We start from the raw sequence: 23,808 nt of genomic DNA, 5'->3' as shown, positions 1-23,808 counted from the left end.
GTGTTTGCAGTAAGACTGGGTGATTATAATAGGATGCAAACTAATATGAACATTTAAAGTGTTGAAACAGCTGATCTTCTCTCTTTTAGGTGCTTCGTTCTGCTGCTGATTGGTCTGCTGGGATTAAGTACCACGAAGAATCCATCCATACTGCTTATGTTAGCATGATAGAAAACAGCGAGCACTACATATATATTGAGGCAAGTAGCAGACAGACCTGGGTTTGTGGCCAGTTTGTTATCTTTTCTTAAATCCACTTAGATATTTGGCTTGCATGCTTGCCACTTCATGGGGGCACAAATTCTTTCTATACCCTGATGCAGTCAGACTTGGGTCCCCAGATGTTGTCAGACTACAACTCCCATAATCCTCAGCCAAAGGCAATTGTGGCTGGGGATAATGGGAGCTGCAGTCTGACAACATCTGAGGACCCAAGTTTGAGAACCCCTACCCTGATGTTTAAAGGGGGCCATGTTTTGGATTGAACAACAGGTGAAGCAACAGTCAATAGCATGGGCTGTGCCCCCTAAACATATGGAAAAATAGCTCTTGAATTCACATCAGTCTTTGGCAGAGCCCTCCTCTTTCCAGAGACAGCATTAGACATCCCCACACTACTACAACAAGTATTTATATACCATTTTCCAACAAAAATTGTTGAAGTGCTAGAAAAATAAATAATAACTAGCTGGGTCGGCCACAGAGCATCTGCACCTCTGGCCGGCCCAGCCACCGCCACTGTTCTCCCCCCGCCCTGCCCCACACCTGCCGGTATGCCCGGCATTCTGGCCGGCCATTCCCCCCACCCACTTCTCGCCCCGCTCCCCGTGCTTTCTGACGGGCTGGCCGGCCAGCCCACTTTTTCTCCCCACTCACCCCACGCTTAATGGCTTGCGGGCCAGCCAGAAAGCTGGCCCGCCACCTCCTCCCGGTGGGCGGCCGGGCTAGGTTGGCTCGCCGCCACCTCCTCCGGCCAGCCCGCCACCCCCAGCCCAGCCAGGGCCGGGCCAGCCCACCGCTACCTCCTGCCGGGCCAGGGCCAGGCCAGCCCACCGCCGCCTCCTCCAGCTGACTGGCTGGACCAGGATCAGGTCTGCCTGACGCCACTGCCATTGTCTCCCGTCCCATTGCTATCTCCCAGGCAGCTGCTCTCGCAAGAGTTGCCACATATGGGATTAGTGACGGGTATGCCTAGGAGAAATAAATATATAGATAATTAGTTGTTACTAATGATTATGTTAAGGAGGTAAAATAATAAGAAAAATAGTAAATGAATAAATTAAATAAGATGGTTCCCTTTCCCAAAAGGGCTCACAGTATGAAAAGAAACACAAGGGAGACTCCAGTACCAGCCACTGGAAGGATGCTGTGCTGGGGATGGATAGGGCCAATTGCTCTCTCCCAGCTAAACAGAAGAGGACCACCACATATAAAGATGCCCCTTTGCTCAGTTAGTAGGGGTTGACAACCTTACTGCCTTAATGGGAGGGAGGGAGAGAGTGAGAGAGAGAGAGACCCCATTTGCTGGCCTCTAGTGGCCATGCAAAAATTGCTGCCTGGAGTGGTCTGCTTCACACAGCCTAATGCAGGACCGGCCCTGCCTCTTCATTCCCTTCTGTGAGCCAAGGCACACACCAGTAGATATGAGCCACACAAGAGGAAAACTCTTCCAAAGTGTCTCTCACTATTCATATGACAAAGGTAAATATTTGGCTGTGTTTCAGCTGCTAGCCCTAGAACTGGCCTCTGTAGACAGCTGCCCTATGGGAGGGGTTATTTACTATCTCCCTAGATAGTAAATAAATAAAGGTATCTCAGAGTATCTCTGTAGACCAGGGGTCAGCAGTCTTTGGCACATTCAGTGCGAGTGCCGCTCAGAATCAGTTCGCCTCCACCACTGAAGTGCTCTAACTAGCTGCGGCACTACTGAACTAAGTGGCCAGATTTGGCTTTTAAAAAGCCAAATTCTGGCTTACGGCCCATTTGACTCACGAGTATACCCCTTAGGTTCTGGCAACCCTGCTTACTGAGCCCTTCCATCGCTCCATCCTTCCCTGTTGGCAGCAGGACGGGAGTATGTACGGAGCAGAGATTCAGTACTGCTACTGTTGGGATCTTAAAGCACATCGGCGGCCGAGGTGGAGGAGGAGAAAGAATGGTGGTGCAGAGGGTGGCAGCAAAAGACCAGGACCCTTCCTCCTCTTTCCTCTCCTCCACCAGTGTCAGGAACAACACCTGCCACCGTGACCATCTCCTCTGACCTTTTCCATGCAGGCCTCCAAAGGGGACATGCCTTGGGGAGCCCCCATCCTGCAGACTTGGCACACGAGTTCTGAAAGATTGCCAACCCCTGCCCTAGACAGAAAAGGTTTCTGAGTTGTGGAAACAACTGTTTCAACCCAGGCTGACTGTTGGCTCTCATCAACAGAAGGGACTGTTGGGACTTTGCTGGGCCAGTGGTAGTCTTTCTCGAGTCTTGGCTTGGTTTCTGGTTCTGACCTTTTCGCTTGAGCCTTTGACTCTAGCTCTCGGCTCCTGTTTGACTTGCCTATGACTCGGCTCTGAGATTCACTTACAGGAGAAACTGATTCCAGTGCATAAGGAGGGGCATTACTGGGATTGTCTCCATTGAGCCAGATGAGAAGTACCCGGGAACTGGAATGAGCCTCTGGGCCACCATTGTTAATCCCTTTTCCTTAGCAAGAGCTGTATAAAAAATGCCACAAATTCACAACAGCAGTTCTTGCTGGGATGCACTTTCCAGCCTTTTCTACCTGTTGCCGTGTTGTCATGACTTGCTCATGGGCAGCTAGCCTAAAGGATGCAGGGCTTGCAGGCCAAAATCAGGAGAATTAGGCAGATGCACCAAATGTCTAGCTGGAAAACCAGTCAAGAAAGCCGTTGGCCAAGGATAACGGCCAACCAGGAATCGGAAGCAAGCAAGAGGTCAAGTTGAGCTGTCCGACAGAAGTGATCAGACTTGCACCAGGGTCAAATGACCTTGATACTGAAGCTAGGTTGGTTTCAGGCAGAAAGTTCCTGTTTAGGAAAAGAGCCAATGATTGGCCTTGATTTTCCTGTTTAGGAAAAGAGCCAGACTAGGACTTCAAGAACTCCAGAGTTGCTGCAATGCAGTGACTTGCCACAAGGGGCAGCAATATATGGAGTTTAACCCTGGGGGCGGAACATGACACACATGTATTTAAAAATTGGGAGACTTAAAAGTAGGGAATTAGTCACAACTATTTCCCTCAAGTACACAAATTATCGGTGCTATTTCATTAGTCTAATATATGGCTATTAAGGATATGTCACTTGTGGTTTGTTAAATTTACATCTTAACCTGAAACATCTAAGGCAGGCATCCCCAAACTGCAGCCTTCCAGATGTTGCTGGACTACAACTTCCAGCATACCCAACCACAAAAAAATTGTGTCTAGGGATGCTGGGAGTTGTAGTTCAGCAGCATCTGGAGGGCCATAGTTTAGAGATGTCTGATCTAAGGGATCGTTTCTCCAGGTGAAATCCAGATAATGTAAAGCCCCATTAAAGTCAATGAGAAAAGTGCATAATGAAGTGCTTAGGCCTTCGTTATGATTTCAATGAGGTTGTACTTGGTGCTTAGGCCTTCACTGATTTCAGTGAGTTTGTACAATGAGGTTTGTACTCTTGTACGCTAACACAGTAGTTTTGAAACTTCCTTTCCCATTGATTTGTATGCCGAGGAACCCCTGTGAGTTGCAGAGGATTCTAGGATTATATGGTGCCCTGGTTAGGTTTTGCCATTGCCCCAGGATGCCCTATGCTCTCCTAAAGCTGAGCACTTCAGCCAACAATCAGTAATGGTGAGCACTGGCCAACCTGTTTTCCAGGAAGCTTGTCAGCTTCTTGTCAAAGAACTTCCAATAAGCTTTGAGAAGCCACCGAGTTTTTAGAAATCACTGTTTGAAAACCACTGCCCTAGCAGAGACCCATGTGTCAGAGAACTTGGCAGTAATTACTGTCAACATTTTTCAAGGCATTGATCTTTTAGACGTCTTACTGTTTTGCTTTCCAACACTTTAGAACCAGTTTTTTATCAGCTGCGCTGACGACAGAGTTGTATCTAACCGGATTGGTGATGCCATCGCACACAGGGTTCTCAAGGCCCACAGGTAACCTTGCTTTAAAATATAGCCAGGGTCGGTTGGAAAGATTTGGCATTGGGGTGCAGAATCCAGTGGTTTTTGTTGTTATGCTTCTGATTTAATGTGCGTGGCTATATAGACCACATGTTGTACCCAGCTCATGGGGAGGGCACTTTCTGTAGTCCCAGCTGGAGTCTTCTGTTGGAATATAGGTTGAAATACAGATATTTCCAGCTCAGCTACTGGAGTTCTGAATGCACACTACAGTTTCTCTGTGAAATCAACGACAGCCAAAGTTATATCAATGCTCTTGTGCGTGTGTCCTCACTAGGGATGAATTACACATGTATACTGAGGCATACATGCTTTAGAAGTGTGCTTCCCAATAGAACTGGCTTTTTCTGTCAAAACCGGCATGCCAGTGGGGCCAGGACAAATCCAGTTGGGACCAGGGAGGCAGAGATTCACTCTTTTCCCATGCCTCCATTTTCGTGTCATCTCCTATCCCCTGATTTGCCCCTTAAGTAGGGAACGCATAACCATCCTTTCCTCCTCTGTCAGAATTCACTTTTTCTTCAGTGCTTTTTCTGGATATGCAATTCCTACTCAAGCATTCCATATCTGGGCCCCATTGTCTCTCCAATGTACTATACATCTGTAATATTCAAATATTTAGTCTAAGCACCAGATTGGACATGACATGAAACATGTGTTTGGCCCTATTAAATTCTTTTTTGTTTGGGGTAAATAGCAGTCATGGGGGACCCCCAATTCAGATCAGGACTGCAGCACAGGAGGAGGGGGATTTAACTATTTGCCCCCATCATTGTTCTGATCTGGATTAGCTGGCCTGCATTTTGTGGCTGCTGCTTACTACAAAACTCTCTCTTTCTCTCTGACACACACACACACACGGCCAACTGATGTGCTTAAAAGTCACATCCTGTTTGGCCTGGTGCTTGGATTTGCAATGAGGGCAAAATATAGTCTACAAAGTAAATTCACTCCAAATTGTTCATTGCAGTGGATTACATTGAGGCATACATTGGTGCAGTGAGTCCATCTCCATGGTTTATCTCCTACATCTGAGGACATCTATAAATGTTTGCATTTCTCTTGGTTGAATAATTTAAGACAGTGATTCAGTGTGGTTGGCTGATGATTTCTAGATATAAGGTAGTTTGTTTTTAAGAATAAAAGCTTTTGGTATGCAGTGGAACTCTAATATGATTCATATGTAATTGTAAACCACCCAGAGACACAAGTCTTGGACGAACAGAAATATGTTAAATAAATAAATAAATAAAATAAGTGAGTTCTTATAGCATTTGTAGGCCTTGACTCTGGAAAACAAAGGGGGATGTTTACAGCTGCCTTCTTTTTCCAGAAGGTAAGCTTGTATTTCAAGTAGTGCAGTCGTTAAAACAGACTTCATTCTTATAAAACCGGACAGTTAATGTACCCAAGCAAAGAGGGACAGGGCAGGATGTGTCTGCTCCTAAAAGCGGGTGCTTAGGGTGCTTTTGAAGTCCTGGAGAGCAAAGGGGCCTACATTCCTACCATTACTTTCAGATGATTCCATGATGCAATAGAAGCTGTCAGAAAGGGAGGGAACTCACTTACACCAAGAGAGTTCTTTACATTATGGAATATTTGACCCCAATCAAAATAAAAGGCCATCATTTGACAATATTTGACTGGCTTTTGACTTTTAAACATTTGACGTAATATTTTTATAAAATACAAATATTATCAAACTAAAAGGCCATCATTTGACTGGTCAACTGACTAGCACTCCAGATAGATAGATAGATAGATAGATAGATAGATAGATAATCTTGAGGTGCCAGTCAGTTGACAAGTCAGTTATTGGCAGACGGCCTTTTATTTTGATTGGTGTCAAATACAGGTCGGGAATCCTTTATCCAGACTTCTGAAATCCAAAATCCAGACATCACGGGGGGGGGGGGGGGGAGAGAGAGAGAGAGAGAGAGAGAGAGGTGCTTGTAGCTTCAACCTCCTCCAGTTTGGAGGAGCGATACAGCCCTTGATTCCTCAGCTCATTAGCGATCCTTATCTCTTCCCCTCAGGCTTTGCTATCTGCCTTTTGTTTACTGCCTTCTCAAGCTTCACTCCCAGCAGGAGGGAAGGGAAGGGAGGGGGGAAGATGAAAGAAGTTTTGTTTTTTTAAAAGGTGTATATATACATACATAAAGGTATATATACATAAGAGCATAGGAGATAACAGGCACACAGATGAGTAAAGATCTAGCAGAATAAAGAAACGCTGGCTTCAGCAATCGAGAAGAGCCCTCCTTGGGGGAAGAGCCAAGCCAGTTTTGTGAATGGGATCACACTGCCACTCACACGCTTCTCAAGCCGGTCTGAGAGAGGGGAAGGAGGGGTATAGTATAGTATATTAAATAAAACACTTTTTAAAAAACAAAAACAGTAACCTTTCATGCCCAAGATCTCATTTATGAAAATATTCCAAAATCTGGAACACCTCTGGTCCCAAGCAGTCCGGATAAAGGATTCTCGACCTGTATTCCATGACAGAAAGAATTGTCATGGTTTTTTGTCTCAGATAGATAGATAGATAGATAGAGTGCCGGGGGGGGGGGAGATTACAGTCAGGGCCAAAAGCTGATCTGGCTGAATTTGGTACCAGATAGTCAATAATACATGTGATATATTCAGCCTGTGGAAGTTGGAATTGAGGTTGGCATGGGTTCAAAGTGCTTGTGTGCATCAATGCTAATATTTGATGCATCTGAGACCTGTATTTTCCATAGGCTCTATAGGAAGCAGCCTTCTGCTGAGACAGAGCATTGCACCATCTAGCTCAGTTTTGTCTATACTGACTGGCAGTAGGTCTCCAGGGTTTCTGATGGGTCTTTCCCAGTCCTAACAGGAGATGCTAGGAATTGAACCCATGACTCCCTGCATGCAAACAAAGCAAGGGTTCTACCATGGAGCCATGGTCGCCTCCCCGCCCCGCTTTCTACTTTTTCAAATGTAGGTATCTATATTTTTGTCCCCTGCAAGCCTTTCAAGCTTTGGCGTACGGGTAGGTTTAGATCAAGAAAACTGCATGAAAGAAGAAGTAATATATACCCTCATTTCCCATCACCACACTGCTGCTCCAAACTTGGAGGCCTCCCACACACACAAACATAAACATTGGAGAGCCATAACATATTCTTTAGACCTGATATATGTGTTCAAGAGACAGGGACAGGTTGGGGGCTCTGCTAATGGAATCCCAATTAGCAGGGCTCAAGCAAGGTGAAGCTGTACCGTAATAGGGGACTTCAGTGTCCTCCTCACCAATCTTCTGTTCTCTGGGCTTCTGCTTCCGTGACTCACCTCCTTCCTTTCTCACTCCTTGCCAAAAACATCCTAGACTTTCTGAAAGCCTGGAGATCTTGTTAGTCAAATAAGTTATGCAAATGCATGCACATTTGCATATTTCTAATTGCAGGCCTTGGTTTCCATGGTGCAGATGTTTTGTTTTGTTTTTTCCCATGTGTTAATGACAGACTAATATACTTCCCTTGGTAGAATTGTGATTCTGGTGGCACAGTCATTGTAGCAGACTGCCTTCCTGTAAAACCAGTGGCAGCCTTCAGAGCCGTTTCCCGCAGCTTGCCCTGATCCATGGGTCCAGGTAGGGTGCCCCACAGCCTGGTCTCTGGATCTGACCCCTCTTTGCACAGCCTGTAGCCCTACTTTCAGATAAGAGCCAAAGCTCAGCAGCAGAATATCAGCCTCTTACATTATTTTCCATCACCCACCTTTCTTATAAACTAGGAAAATGCTCCATCATAATGATTATTTATTATTTATTTACTACATCTTTATACCGCCTTTCTGCCTTGACAAAGGCACCCAAAGCAGTTTACAATAACAGGTGGGAACTGGTCTCATCTACTGCAAGGACCCCTGGGGGACATAATGAGCCCTTTTCTCACAATCAAGAGAAAGGGCTCAAAAGGGGTGAGGGGAGGAACCCTTGGAAGGCTTGCCACCAGCCTACTGTTGCTGGGTGGCAACTCGCCCACCCAGATGACTGCTGGCTGTTCCCAGCAGCACGGAGTTTTGGGGGCAGTGCATTATGGGGAGCCTGCTAATGCAGGCCAGGAGGTGTGTAGGTGCCGCGTGGAGTCGCAGTTAGCCAGGTGTAAGAGGGCACTTGTGCCCTTTACCCTGGCTAACAGCCGGGGGTCCCTGCAGGGTTTGCCACCTCTGGGAGCCACGCGGCAGTTCACTCACGCAGCAAAGACTGGCTTGGCTGCATAAGCCCGGTCTTTGCTGGGCATGTGAGCAGCCTCAGTGTGTCTCTGTGCGCATACAAGTGTATTGGTTCCCCCCATGTTATCCCTCTGAGCAGAGGCTCATTCATACAATACATACACTATCAGGAGTGGGTGCATGTATGCACCTCAGGCAATGAGCATCTTTGGGCTTCCCCCATCATTTTTTCCTGATTTTTTATCTTGCATTGGTGGGGTTTTATATTAATTAGCATTTTGAGTGGGGGTTTTAGTGGGGTTTCATGATGAGTTAGAAATGTGACACTTCATGAAATACTGAAAAAGTGAAATCAAAAGTAAATTGTACAGCTTGGGTCCAAGGTATTTAAGAGAACACCTTCTTCATCACCATCCTCCCCACTGCCTGTTAAGATCATCTGGGGAGGTGCGGTTGTCACCAGCTTGAAACTGGTGGTGACTCAAAACCCGGTGGCGACTCAAAACCAGGCCTTTTCTAGAGTTGCCCCAGGCCTCTGGAACACACTTCCTAATGAAATTAGAGTTTCCCCTTCTCTGAATGTTTTTTAAAAGGACCTAAAAATGTACCTGTTAAGTCAGGTTTTTAGTTTTATAGCTTCGGTTTTAGAGTTATTTTAAATTGTTTTGATTATGTCAATTTTTTAATGTTTTTATATAATGAACTGTCCAGGCACATTTTTGTATGGAGTGGTATATAAAGTACTAATTAAATTAAATTAAAATAAAATAAATAACATAAATTGATTTCTTAGCATCAGACTTGCAATGAACATTGTTCTGGCCTGTATATCTATAGATATGTGTAGACTGGGTTTCACTCTGCATAGCTCTGCTACCTAAAATGCATGTACACTTTCACTGCTCAGTAGTCCCCAATATTACAGCAGGATCTCACTTCTCTTTACTTCTCCTTTATATCTCACTGTGATGTACAACTGGCAAAACTTCCAATAGCTGTGTAGCTGTGGTGCATGCACAATTTATTTTGCTTGTATGGTGACAAAAACTCAGAGCCTGTGCCTCCAAACCCACGTGGTCACCTGGGTTCACTGCCCCTAAGACCTACCCTGGGCACAGATCCCTATCACAACAGAGTTCCCAAGTACAACACTTAATTTTTCACATTCATTTATGTGGGAGAAAAAGTAAAGATGTGTAACTTCAGGAACACTGTATGTGTTTTTCCAGATCTCCTGACCCAGCAAGTAAGAACTAGCTGTGATGTACATTAGATCTCTTTTGCTGGATCAGGGCAAACTGGTTGTAATCCATATGTTCATTCTAAACTTCTTAGGATATGAGTTGGATGGCAAGGAGGCAGTGAATCAGACCATCTTGTATTTGAATTCTTTTCAGTTTCTAGATTTCATAGGGAAGAAGAATTGGGTCTTGCATAAATATTTAAACTTAATGGAGGGACTTGATCGAGTGTTCCATCCAAGTGGATGCACTCCTTTGTGCCTTGGGAAATAGTAGAGATATATAATTAATAACTTGCATCTTCCCTTTACGTGGACAGATTTTTCTGATTATCTGTTTTCCTAAGTCAGCTATGCTGTTTTAATGAAAAGAAGCAGCTTGTGATTTTTTCTTGTAATTATTTTTGGCAAGTATAAATAATTAATGCTCCTCATTTCAAAATTATTTGCCCTGCCTCATAAAGATGACACCTTTAATTTAAAGCAAAATATGTGCATATTTATGATTATGCTAAGTCAACACCCATTTCAGCTGCAATACATTAAAAAAAATGTATTGAAGATACTTTTACTCATCAGTTCTTCTGTTTTTGAGAAACAGCCCATCTGTTTACTTTGTTTCTTCCTTTCCTGGCTTCTCATTTATAAAGAATCCATAAGCTAGTATACTATCAACATGCAAAGCAAACTACAAAGAACAACAATAAAAAATGCTTAAGATGAGATAAAATGGCAACCGAAGATGAAAACAAAGCCAGTAGATCATAAAAAGGCATAATAGCTTGGGGAAATAGGACAGTCTTCGTTGATGCCCACTACTACTACTCATATTTCTATATTGCTTTTCAACAAATGTTCTCAAAGCAGTTTATATAGAAAAATAAATAATAAATAAATAAATAAAATGGTCCCCTACCCTAAAAGGACTCACAATCTAAGTAAATTGGTACAAGGAAATTGTAAAGTAAGTTAAGTAAATTGGACAGAGGGCGGCCCTTTCATGAGGCGAAGTGTGGTAGTCTCCTCAGGCAGAAGATTATTGGGGCATCAGTGAAGCAGCAAGATGCCCTCCTACCCTTGCATTTTTTAGAAGGGAAAGGGGGAGGAGGATGCAGACAAGGACCGTGATATTTGGCGCTCTGCCTCGGGTGCACAGAGGTCATGAATGGCCACTGGGTAAACACCAGTAATAATCACTGGGGGGATACTGTGCTGGGTTTGGATAGGGACAGTTGCTCTCTCCTTAATAAATATAAGAGAATCCCCACTTTAAAAGTTGCCTCTTTGCTCAGTTAGCAGGTTTAACTGATGCCCAAGTGACAGTGGGCTGGTTCAGACATCACACAGAACCACAGTTAAAGCCTGGTGCCACACGACATCCCCAAGCCTTGGGAGCATGCTTTCCACCTTCCCCTGTCTGTATGAGCATCTACCTCCGACTTAGGTTAGAAAAAGCAAAGACTGGTCATGACATCTGCACTGACCAGCCTTGGTTTATTCTAACTTGCTTACTTGAAATAAGCTGTGATCTGTAACCAAGGTTCCAAGAGAGCTACAGATCATGGTTTATTTCAAGTAAGTAGGTTAGAATAAACCACGGTCAGTTGGTTCAGATGTCATGACTGATCTTGGTCAGAACTAGGAGTGTGCACGGAACCGCCAAACTGCGGTCCGGCACTGGGGTGGGGGGTGGCTTTAAGAGCGGGTGGAGGGTTTACTTACCCCTCCTGCCTCTTTCCCGTTCTGGCGCCGTATGTTTAGCAGTAATTGGGGCGGCAGGATACCTCCCTGCCGCCCATTCCCCGCTGCTGCTCTGCAAAACTTCCAGAAGTCTTTTGCACGCTCGCACGTCACAGAGACGTGAAGCTTTTTAACATCTACATAAAACCGCTGGGAAAGATCATCAGAAGATTTGGTGCTGGATGTTATTAATAAGCTTATGACTCCCAAATCTATTTCTCCATATCAACTTCATCAGGTAACGGCATAACTTCCCTAATGCCTGCCTGGAGGTGGTAATGGGCTGGTTGAGGGGTAACAAACTGGAATCCAAATAAGATGGAGGATGCTTGACTAACAAGCAGATTTGAATCCCCAGTTTGAATCCCCGCTAGTACTATATTGGACAGCAGCAATACAGGAAGATGCTGCATCTCATACTGCACGGGAGGAGGCAATGGTAAACCCCTCCTGTATTCTACCATAAGAAAACCACAGGGCTCTGTGGGCACCAGGAGTTGAAATCGACTTGACGGCACACTTGACTTTAGTGACTGGGGGTGGGGGGTTAGAACTTGAGAGATGGTTTAGATCTGCCTGTTCTGGTTGGGGTTACACTCCTCCTGAAAGATAAGTTATGTATCTTGGGAGTGCTTCTGGATCAAAAACTCTCTCTGGTCTCTCAGGTCAAGACAACAGCCAGAAGCTTTTTATCAGCTTCGGCTGATACATTAGCTACATCCTTTTCTGGAGGAAAATGACCTTAAAACAGTGGTACATAGGCTGGTGACCTCTAGGCATGACTGCTGTAATATACTCTATGTGGGGCTCCCTTTGTACGTAGTCCAGAAACTACAGCTGGTGCAGAATGCGGCAGCCAGACTGGTCTCCGGAATAACCCAAAGAGGCCATATAACACCGGTCTTGAAAGAACTGCACTGGCTGCTAATATGTTTCTGAGCAAAATACAACATTCAAGTTATTACCTATAAAGCCCTGAATGGCTTGGGTCAAGGGTATTTAAGAGCCTTTGTCATGAACCCTCCCACCTATTAAGATTATCTGGGGAGGTCCGGTTACAGCTACCACTGGCTTATTTGGTGGCTACTCAGCACTGGGCTTTCTCTCTGGCTGTGCCAGAGCTCTGGAATGCACTCCCTGTTAAAATCAGAGTTTCTCCATCTCTGGCTGTTTTTTAAAAAGACTCTTAAGATGCACCTGGTTTTCTGTCAAAATTGTTTTAATCATTTTATCCTGTTTTCATATTTGCTGTATTTTAATTTATGTACACCGCCTGGGGATATATGTCAGGAAGTATAGAAATATGATAAAATAAATAAATAAAAATATGTTCCTGAGGTCTGTGCAACCTTCAGGTACATATTTTCAGGTGACACAGAGGGTTACTGAAGGACAGGAAGTATTGCCAATGGAGCGCCAGTACTAAGTTAGTTGATCCCATCTGCAGCACTGGTGTATCTCATGAAGCGCTGATACTTTATTAGCTAGGACGCTGGCCACTGTTTTTAATTATTTGCTCATTGTAAGCAGCCTTGTGCTTGTTGTAACATGGAAAGATGGGGGAATATTATTAAAATTAATTTGAAAGGGTGATCTGTGCACAGAAGCCATTTCGACACATGGATCAAGGTGTATTTCCTAAATCAAAATGGCTTCTGAGCACAGATTGTTTTTCTAATTAATTTTAATAATTTGTCTAAGCATGTTCTTATCATTATGAACATATGAAGCTGCCTTATACAATCAGTCAATCAATCTTTATTATGGTGATAGACCAGCATAAAGTATAAGGGTGATTACATGTTAAAAGTGAGAGTAGATAAAAAGTGATTACATATAAAATGGTACATATTAATACTAGAAAGACTAAAAGGACTAAAAAGACTAAAAATAGTAGATAATACACCAAAAGCATGAGGGCCTAAAAGCCTGAGAAATAATAAAAGTCATTAAAATGCATGAAAGGCATAAAAAAGGGCAGGGGGCATAAAAACGGATGTAATAAAGTTAAAAGACATGAGAAGTCAGAAATATATAAAAGTAATAAAACTGGAAAACAGCCAGATTGAAGGTTATAAGGAGCAGTAAAAGGGAGGCGCGTGAACAATTGCAGGGCCTGCCCAGAGTCACTGAGAGTCAGATTAAGGCTGATAGGACTCACTGCCAGTCATCCACTGACAAATGCTCATCGCAGCTGCACAGTACCTGGTGACACTATACGCGATGGCAGGCTTGGAGTCCAGAGAGTAGCAAGGAGCTGTAGAATTGGCTCGGATGACCTAGATACTTGCTCAGCAATCGAAGGATGAGGGAGTCGCAAATGTCTCTATAGAACAAGCAGTAGAGGAGAACATGCTCAGTAGTTTCGATCTGCCCTAGGCCACAGGGGCATAGTTGCTCTGTAAATGGGGTCCTTCTGTAACAGCCTTCTAGCACTGCTGAAGGGAGGCCATGACAGCCAGCCAAAGTGAATGCCCTTCTGTGCTTTGGAACCTCCAGTTGGGTGAGGTATGCTGCTGGAGAAGCAGAATATCTAAGCCCATCACTGATATGAAATTTTGGGACGCTGCTGAGATTAGTTTGGCACTCAGTGTCTATGATGCACTGCTTGATGGTGGCTTTTGCCTGATTGTAGCCCATGCTGAGCAATGTCAAGGGGGAAAGGCCCAGAGTAGCTATTTTTGTTTCAGTTGTCTGAATCCAGCTAGATTGGTTGTTGTTGTTGTTGTTGTTGTTACATTTATATCCCGCTCTTCCTCCAAGGAGCCCAGAGTGGTGTACTGCATACTTGAGTTTCTCCTCACAACAACCCTGTGAAGTAGGTTAGGCTGAGAGAGAAGTAACTGGCCCAGAGTCACCCAGCTAGTATCATGGCTGAATGGGGATTTGAATTCGGGTCTCCCCAGTCCTAGTCCGGCACTCTAACCACTACACCATGCTGGCTCTCATTGTGTAGGGTTGGGGGGGGGGGCAAAACCAATTGGGCAATTCGTCTGAGCCAGTAACAGAGAATGGCCAACCACTAGCCTCCAGCTTGATCAGACCTTTCTCCAGGCACATTCCTGCCCGCAGGAATTTAGATTGTACAAGTTCCAGAGTCCCAATGTTGGGGAAGGGGCCCAGTTGAGTACCATAGAGGAGCTGAGCTAGCGACTTGTCTGTGAGCAGTTCAAGAGCTGCAGGTACATAATGGCCTCCTCTTGTCTGCAGGAATTTGTGAATAGCAGAGGAGCTTCTCTGGGCATTTAAAAACATGTGTTCTCCATGAGCTTTCCTAGAGACACCAGAATGAAAAACTGCTCCCAAGTATTTGAAGTGTGCAACTTGCTCAATCTTATGCCCCTCAACCCACCAAGAGTGGGTCTTGGGCCTCCTGGCGAAGGCCATAATTTTAGTTTTGTGATAGTTGATTTCCAGGCAATCCTCCCTGCAGTGCAGTCACTGTTCTGCTCAACCACTGGAATTGGATTAAGGCAGAAGGCTAACTGGGAGAGTTTCACAAGTACAGTAATCCCCTGAGGAACCTTGCCTTTGGTTTTTATCAGCAGTGGATCTCTGTCAGGCAGTTGAGAGGAGAGCTTGATGTAAATCACTGCCTGCCTACCAGGTTGTATATTGTAATGTTTAAGGACTTTGGCTTTATATTCTATGCATGCCTACTTAGAAGTAAGCACTGTTGGTTTCAATCAGATCTTCTCTAAAGTACAGAATTGCAGCCTTAAATTAAAAGCTGTGCTGTTGTTGTTGTTGTTGTTCTATTGGTGCTGTTAATATGTCAAGGAAAATGGTCAGGCAAAGATATCTTCCCCAACTATTGTTGGTAGATATCCAGAGCAAATACAAATCAACTGGAAAGTGAAAACATGCAAATCATTTGCAAGCAGATTTACATAATATGCACATTAGGGTGCCTGGGTTTGGAGAGCCAGAATATGGCAACTCTATACTTCGCAATGCAGGGATTGAATTTGGGACCTTCTGCATTCAAAGCATGCACCCTTCCACTCTCTAGTGTAATTGTTATTTCATATTATGTTAAATTTTAAATTGTTGTAATGTTTTAACCTTTTTATTTTGTTTTAATTTGTACTGTTTTGTTGTAAACCTCCCAGAGATGTCAATATTAGGCAGTATACAAATATCCTTAAATAAATAATCTGCTTGTGCAAAGGCTTCTGTTGCTTTTGTAGTCTGGGATTGCAGCAATTGTTAACTTTGTGGGTTTTTTAAAAAAGTATCACTCCCGATTTAAGTGCATACCCAGTATTAAGTACAAAAAACACATCTTGTTTAAATCTGGCTGTAGTCCTAGGAAAAATTATGAGGAAATTATGCTTCTGCCTGATAGAATCTCTAATCTAAACTATTGTGGGGCTACAATATTTTCAGTGGCTTTATTAAAACTGTATGATGTTCGCCCCCTTGTGGTTATTTCCTATCTTTGTTTACAACTGAGCAAGAATGGCCCATAATACAATTCAGGAGTGTTAAAAGGTAGTATCTGGAAAGTCAACACCCATATGAATTCTAATTAGCTAAGATGTAATTGGCTACAGCTTTTTGTTTTTGTTTTTGTTTTTTTGCTTTGTTTTTAAATTTGTAGGGACTCTAGAAATGAAAATGTACCAGAAACTGGCTGGCTTTGCATGAAAATCATCGAATTTGTCAGCCCAAATAGGAACAAATATGCATTTAAAAGACAGATAAGGATTTTGCAAATATCAGAGTGCATCTATAGGAAACTGGCTACTTGACTTATAATCCTAAACACAAAGCCATACACAGAAGTGTTAGGAATTTGGGATTTACTCAGAGGTAAAGATGTGAGGGAAGATTCTAGCCTTGAACACTAAGGGCATATATACACTAAAAATTATATATCCCACTCTTCCTCGGAAAAGCCCGGACTGGTGTACATGGTTTATGTTTATCCTAACAACCCTGTGAGGTAGGTTAGGCTAAGATATAAGTGACTGGCCCAGAGTCACCCAGTGAGTTTCATGGCTGAATGGGGATTTGAACTCGGGACTTCCTGGTCCTAGTCCAACACTCTAACCACTACACCACACTGGCTCTGGTGTGATACCACTTGTACTTGTACTGTCATACCACTTGTACTGTCTTTTCCACCATGGAAAGAAGAATTTTGACTAGACACACCTTTTGGTCTGATCCAGCAGTGCTCTTTCTATGTTCTAATGCTGAACAATCTTGCCCCATTCACACATAACATGAAACCGCAGTTGAAGAGGCCAGAGGTTGCCAAATCTGTACGTCCAAATGCAGGATACTCCACTGAAACACCAGTTCCACACAGAGAGCTTCCCATGGTTTCACTCTCCAAACTCTAGGTCAAACCTTTAGGTTGTAGTGAGTTTCACCACTCCAACCCAAGGTTAGCCACAGCCTGTGTTACGTGCAAATGCAGTCTCGGCTGACTGGAACCAGAGTTTAGGGAGGAAGCTCCTCCCTCTCTCTGGCTGTGATTGGCTGTTCATGCAAGAAGGATAGCCTGTACTGTAGACTGCCAGCAGCATCTGGTGGGCCACTGTGTGAAACGGGATGCTGGACTAGATGGGCCTTGGGCCTGATCCAGCAGGGCTGTTCTTATGTTCTTAAAAAGGAAGCCTGCACAGCAATTCACCCTCCTCCCTGCAGTCTCCCTGATTGCAGAGAACCTGCTCTCCATTACGTCCAAATTCAGACAGGGGAGCGGGGGCGGGGAGCGGAACCAGGGGTTCATTGTACCATGGTTCCACATCACCTGCAAATGCGACCTCTGTCTCAAGAACCCCAAAAGAACTATAGTTGTAGGCATTCATTATGGAAAGAGAATGGCTATTAAACCAATTTAGGTGTGTGGTGTATACATTCTTTTTGGCCAGTTGAAAATGAATGAGGCCAGCTCCTTAACCTTCCTAGGAACTCTCTGTTCTATTCATCAAGGCCTTCCCTTTGCCCCGAGTGTTTGATCTGTATTCTCTCCCTGTTTTTCCTGTTGTTTGGGAGCAGTATCATTGAACTGTAGTGACTAGGACCGTTGAAGGTCATCTCAGAGAGAGGTTATTTTTATTCCTATACATCATCATCTATCACTTCTGTAATACTTTGCAGGCTTCATGAAAAAATTTGGAGATAGTGGTTTTGAAATAAATGTCAAAATGCAGGCCAATTTAAGCAGAGGGAAGAATCCCTGCATTTATAAATTGATCTCATTATCTGGACTGGTTTTGTTTTTCAAAAGATAGCATTGCCAAAGATTGGATAATCTGTCTTGCATTTGGCTTTCAGGGAAAACAAACGGTACCGAGTCTATGTAATAATCCCCCTGCTTCCAGGCTTCGAAGGAGACATCTCAACAGGAGGAGGAAATGCCCTGCAAGCAATCATGCACTTTAACTACAGGTAATGTGAGTGGTCCAAAATGCTCAGATTCTTTTATTTTCTTCATTGCGTATTGAAGAAGACGCAGAAGCTGTACACAACTGACATCCATTTCAGTGTTCTTCGAAGTCTTACAAACAAAAGGCCAATGATACAGCCTCTGGCCAGGATCCAAAGAGCTGCTTTATTATTAACCTTTTTTAGCCCACCCTTCTTCCAAAGGGTTCAGGGCAGCATACATAGGCCAGCTGTCAGGCAGTTAAGCTGTGGGCAGCAGTCACTAGGAGGCGCAGGTCCAAGAACATGTCAGGGGTCAAGCCACCTAGATGATCCTGATCCAGAGGGTCTAGATAGCAGCCAAGAACATGCTAGGGATCAAGCCAGGTAGTCAGGAGCCAGAAGGACTAGACAGATGCCAAGATTCAGGAATATGCCAACGGTCCAACCAAGAAGCATTCCAGAGCGAGAGGGTCATAACAGGAGTGAGGAGCCAGCAACAAGGTCAAAGGTAAAGCCAGGTCCACAATCAGGAGCCAGAGGGTCAAGGACAAGCCAGAGGTCAGACCAAGCAGACGGGAGAAGCAAGAAGGCAAGCACACTAGGACAAGGGAACATGGATTCTGAGGCAAGGACTGCTTCAGACATTAGGCCTCTTATGCTATCCCTGTCTGTAGAGAAGCCAATAACAGACCTTACAGGCTGGGGCCAGCATAAGGCCTGGAACTCCAAAGCTACTGCCGTGCCAAAATATACCACAAGGGGCATTAGTGAGCAAAGTCTCAGCCCCTGGAAACTCTGACACCACCATCCTCACTAACAGTCAGCTTGTGCACCGGGAAGAAGTGTCCCTGCTCTGGAGGGGGATTGTTGCCAATTTCTCCTTCACCCAGAAGTGCCGTGTGCCACCGAAAAATATGAGGGTCACATTGCACTCAGGTGCTTCCAGGGGAAGGAGAGATCAACAAAAATGACACACTGCCTTGTGCCTTAAGCACTGCAATGGGGATGCTTCTTCCCACTGTGCAGGTCCACGGTTTGTGAGGATGTCAGCCATGGTTCCCATTGGCCCTAAGTGCAGCTCTCCGACTAATTGTTTGTTGGGCCTGTGCAAAACTTGAGCTGAAGTGGAATGCTTCACACAGTCTCCTAGGCACCGAGCAGAGGCAACTGCTCCCACTCGGCAGTGCTACACCTTGCCCAGTGCCAGTGCGGCTCCTTTAAGGGAAAGAGAGGCCTCTCAGCCCTCGTGCCATCTTGGAAAGTATGCACAGAGCATTGGGAAATCTAGTCCTTTCCAGTGCTTTCTCCACAGAGCTCTAAGAGGAGAGCATTTATTTATTTATTTATTTATTTATTTATTTATTTATTTATTTATTTATTACACTTGTAACCCACTTTTCCTCCAAGGAGCTCAGAGCAGTGTACATGGTTATTTTTATCCTCACAACAACCCTGTGAGGTAGGTTAGGCTGAGAGATACACGACTGGCCCAGAATCACCCAGTGAGTTTCATGTTTGAATTGGGATTTGAACTCGGGTCTTCCCAATCCTAGTCCAACAGTCTAACCTCTACGCTATGCTGGCTAGTATATCTGGCTAGTAATGCTGGCTAGCATTAGGAAGCACTGGTAAGGGCTGTGCTTCCTAATGCTCTGTTCATGCCTTCCAAGATGGCACTGGAACTTGACAGGGCTGTGTTTCTCTTAAATGCTGTCCCACACCACTGTGATACTGGGGAAAGCAAAGCATTATACTGGAGGTCAGCATAGTGGGAAATGTCTCTCACATGGTAGGGTTTTTGCTTAAATGACGCCTGCTTGAAAAATAGTGAAGACCATTGCTAGCACGCCATACTAGCTCTCAAGACAGAAGCCTGAGCATGCCCAGTGGGATTTTTCCACTTTTCTTTGAAGATCGGTGGACTTTGAGTCGTATCACAAGCTGGGGTGGTTGTTTTTTAATCCCCTTAGTTTCAAAAGCAGTTTGTCATATAGCAGCAGGGAGTCTGCTGTTCAAAGAACCCAAAGAACCCAGTTTGTCATATAGCAGCAGGGAGCCTGCTGTTCAAAGAACCCAAGCCCAAAGCCCTATTGGGCATGAAGAACTTGCTGTGCTGTTCTTTGGACCCTGTACTTTAACGTCTACATTATTGTCATATGGTTTGTTTGTATTTGCATCGTCCAGGTTCATGGCAGTCATTTAAAGTAATCTAAGCAAAACATGGCAGTATGCTGTCCCAAGGGGGTTATAATGTACATTATGACAATGGAGGCACAAGCGGAAAAAGGGAAAGAGAAAATCTAGGATACTAATAATTAGGGCAGGAGATTTAGCTCAGTGAGAGAGCATATGCTTTTCACGAAGAAGATCCCAGGTTCAGTCTCTGGCATCTGCAGGTAGGTCTGGGAGAGCTCGCTGCCTAATACCCTGGGGGGATGCAAATACAATACAAAGCTAGGTGGACCACTGAACTGACTCGACAGAAGGCAGCTTCATATGTTGAGGATTAAGGAACTCAAGCCAAGACTTCACAGAAGCAGTGGGTTTTAAGCAAGGATTTAAACTGAAAGGGGAAGAGAGAGGGGATACTCACAGAGGAGTTGCATCAAAGCTTGAACTGTGACATTACATGAAGTTAGCAGGTCTGTATCTGTTCCTGCTTCCTGCGCAGTAGATTGCCTGGGTAAGCAGCCTTGAGTACCAGGGTAAAAAGGCAGAGTATGCAAATAACACTTAAGGACACAGGAGACTTTTGGGCAGCTGAAGGTGTTAGAGCTAGAAGAGCAAAGATGACAGCTGGACGTTGTGACCCTGGATATTAAAAACGAAAGCCTGTAAGTCTTAATGAGTGACATTATAAAACAAGTTGTCAGAACTTGTTTTTGATTTTATATAAACTTGCAAAACAGCAGGATCATAGAGAGAAAAATACAAGATGATAGCAAATGCATTTTAAAAAGCCTTCAATATGCTTTCCCTGGCCATATGCTAGGCAGGGCTCTGATGTGATGTGTTTCATACGGTCTAGATTTTATTGGCTATTTCGGTCAAATAACCAGCAGAGGGAGCATGGTGTATTGTGTTGTGACTCACCCCCCCCCCAAAAAAAACCCCAACCAATCTCGGGGCATATTTGATCATTGACTTTTTAATTAAGTTTCCTTCTGTTTTCTAATTTTTGGTTGAGTGTCTGTCTCTCTCTCTCTCATTTATAGACACCAGGCTGCAAAAACAAGAAACCACACTAAAGCAGGGGCACAATAAATAAATATATAGAGACATCCTGAATCCCAGAAGGTCATTTTCCTTTCTAATGGAGTTTGTCAGGGGCAATTCACATACTATAATTTGGTGTGTGACACCTGCCAGTGATACCCACAAGGTGCAAATCTGTCCTGTGAGTGACTCATGGGTGTGGCTTGTTCCCTGATGGCTCTGCGAGAGATACCCGAATGATGCAGATAACTCCAGAGAGTCATTTCAGGGCTAGATGCAGTGTGGCATGACTTGTCGCTCAAGGGTGTAGCCAGACATTGTGATGTGGATTGCGGGGAGCAATAAGAATCTGTGCATTTGGGTATAGGGAACATAGATAGCTGCCTTATACTGAGTCAGGCCATTGGTCCATCTAGTTCAATATTGCCTAGACCATGGATTCTCAACATTGGGTCCCCAGATGTTATTGGACTTCAACTCCCATAATCCCCATTGGCCTTTGGTTGGGGATTATGGGAGTTGACGTCCAATAACATCTGGGGACCCAACGTTGAGAATCCCTGGTCTAGACGAACTGGCAGTGGCTCTCTAGGGTTTCAGGCAGGGGCCTTTCCCAGTCCTACCTGGAGATGCCAGGGAGTGAACTTGGGACCCCCTGCATTCAAGCAGATGCTCTTCCCCTGAGCTATGACCCCATCCCCTAAGGGAAATGCCTTACTGTACTCGCATGTAGTCACCCATCCAAATGCAAACCTAGGTGGACCCTGCTTAGCCAAGGGGCCAATTCATACTCACTACCACAAGACCAGCTCTTCCCCTTTCTTTCCTCCTTCCACCCTGCGACCCTATGCCAGGGCCGGTAGTCTGGAGGAATCAAAGGAAGCAAGGCAGGCAGTTGAGGTGGACAGACAAATGAACAGGGAAAGCTGAGCAGCCAGATCAGACAGGAGCAGTCTGACGATGGCTTGAGCCGTACCAAAAAGAGAACAGCTCTTTGTCTAGCTGCATGGACAAAAAAGCCAGCTCAGAGTTAGAGAATTATTGGCTCCTCGTAGGAACATAGGAAGCTTGTGGCTTCCAGCGGCATCTGGTGGGCCACTGTGCGAAACAGGATGCTGGACTAGATGGGCCTTGGGCCTGATCCAGCAGGGCTGTTCTTATGAAGCTGCCTTATACCAAGTCAGACCATTGATCCATCTAGCTCAGTATTGTCTACACAGACTGGCAGTGGCTTCTCTAAGGTCGCAGGCCAGAGTCTCTCTCAGCCCGATCTGGAGATGCTAGGGAGGAAGCTTGGAGCCTTCTGCATACAGGCGGTCTTCCCAGAGCAGCCCCATCCCCAAGGGGAATATCTTACCATGCTCAGACATGTAGTCTCCCATTCAAATGCAGACTAGGGTGGACCCTGCTTAGCAGAGGGGACGATTCTTGCTTGCTACCACAAGACCAGCTCTCCTCCTGTCAGGAGACCCTGATGGGCTAGTTAGTGCAGGAAAAACAATAATGGCTGACATCCTGGCTTGATTACTTGACGGAAGCCCCATTGAAATTAAGAGTTAACTCCTGAACTCTAGAAGTTGGGGTAAGCAGCGAAGTGGGCAAATTTGCAGATGACACCAAACTATTTAGGGTAGTGAAATCCAAAAGAGATTGTGAGGAGCTCCAAAAAGATCTTTCCAAACTGGGGGAATGGGCAACAAAATGGCAGGTGTGGTTCAGTGTTAGCAAGTGTAAAGTGAGACAGTTGGGGACAAAAAAACCCCAACTTCACATATACGCTGATGGGGTCTGAACTGTTGGTGACTGACCAGGAGAGGGATCTTGGGGTCGTGGTGGACAGCTCCTTGAAAGTGTTGATTCAGTGTGTGGCATCTGTAAGAAAGGCCAATTCCATGCTTGGAATCATTATGAAGGGGGATTGAAAATAAAACGGCTAATATCGTAATGCTCTTTTACAAATCTATGGTGTGGCCACATCTGGAGTACTGTGTACAGCTTTGGTCACCCTATCTTAAGAAGGATATTGTAGAACTAGAAAAGGTGCAGAAGAGGACAACCAAGATGATCAGGGGCCTAGAGCACCTTCCTTACAAGGCAAGGCTACAACACCTGGGGCTTTTTAGTCTGAGGAAAAGGACGTCTGCAGGGAGACACGATAGAGGTCTATAAAATTATGCGTGGGGTGGAGAGAGAGACATTTTCCTCCCTCCCACTAGAACCAGGTCATCCCATGAAACTGCCAAGAAATTTAGGCATGGCAAAAGGAAGTACTTTTTCAAACAATGCAGAATTAAACTATGGAATTCTTTGCCACAAGATGTGGTGTCAGCCACCAGCCTGGATGGCTTTAAGAGGGCTTTAGATAAAATCATGGAGGACAGGTCTATCAGTGGCTACTAGTCTGAATGCCTCTATGTTAGAGGTGTACACAGAACCAGCTGGCCCAGTTTGATTTGTGTATGAACTGCACTCGAACCTGACTGGACCAGTTCAGTCCGGCCCCCCCTTTGAACCCCACCCCCTCAGTTTGGTTCGATCCGAGGGGGGGTTGCGAATATTTATTTATTTTTTTAATTAAAAAATTATTTACCTCTAACCCCTTCGGGGGGCTTCCTAAAGGCCACCGGCGGGGGTGGGGGTCTGCGAAGGTTCCCACTCCCCCTAACAGCCTCTGTAATCACTGTTGCAGCCTGTTTGGCTGCACTTTCTGGCCCGTTCGGGCCTCCATATACTGGCACGGCGGCCATTTTCCTGCTGCCACGCATGCACAAATGGCCTCTGTGAGGCCTGGCATGGCCCAGGGCCTTGCAGAGGCCATTTGCACATGCTCGGTGGCCATTTCAACAT

General features: G+C 44.9%; 1 protein-coding gene across 2 annotated transcripts in view; it reads left to right on the top strand.

Moving 5' to 3' along the window:
• Positions 1 to 23,808, top strand: part of PLD1 (phospholipase D1) — a 174,893-nt gene that overhangs the window by 125,435 nt on the left and 25,650 nt on the right. For both annotated transcript variants that reach the window (XM_053307830.1, XM_053307831.1), the window contains 3 exons: positions 90 to 200; positions 4,066 to 4,154; positions 17,653 to 17,766. In XM_053307830.1, coding sequence (XP_053163805.1) covers positions 90 to 200; positions 4,066 to 4,154; positions 17,653 to 17,766 — 314 coding nt within the window. The remainder of the gene's footprint in view (positions 1 to 89; positions 201 to 4,065; positions 4,155 to 17,652; positions 17,767 to 23,808) is intronic.

Source organism: Hemicordylus capensis, chromosome 3 (assembly GCF_027244095.1).
Source record: "Hemicordylus capensis ecotype Gifberg chromosome 3, rHemCap1.1.pri, whole genome shotgun sequence".
NCBI classification, from domain to species: Eukaryota; Metazoa; Chordata; class Lepidosauria; order Squamata; family Cordylidae; genus Hemicordylus; species Hemicordylus capensis.
The sequence above is the reverse complement of the archived record's forward strand: the minus strand, read 5'-3'. Positions and strand labels throughout refer to the sequence as shown.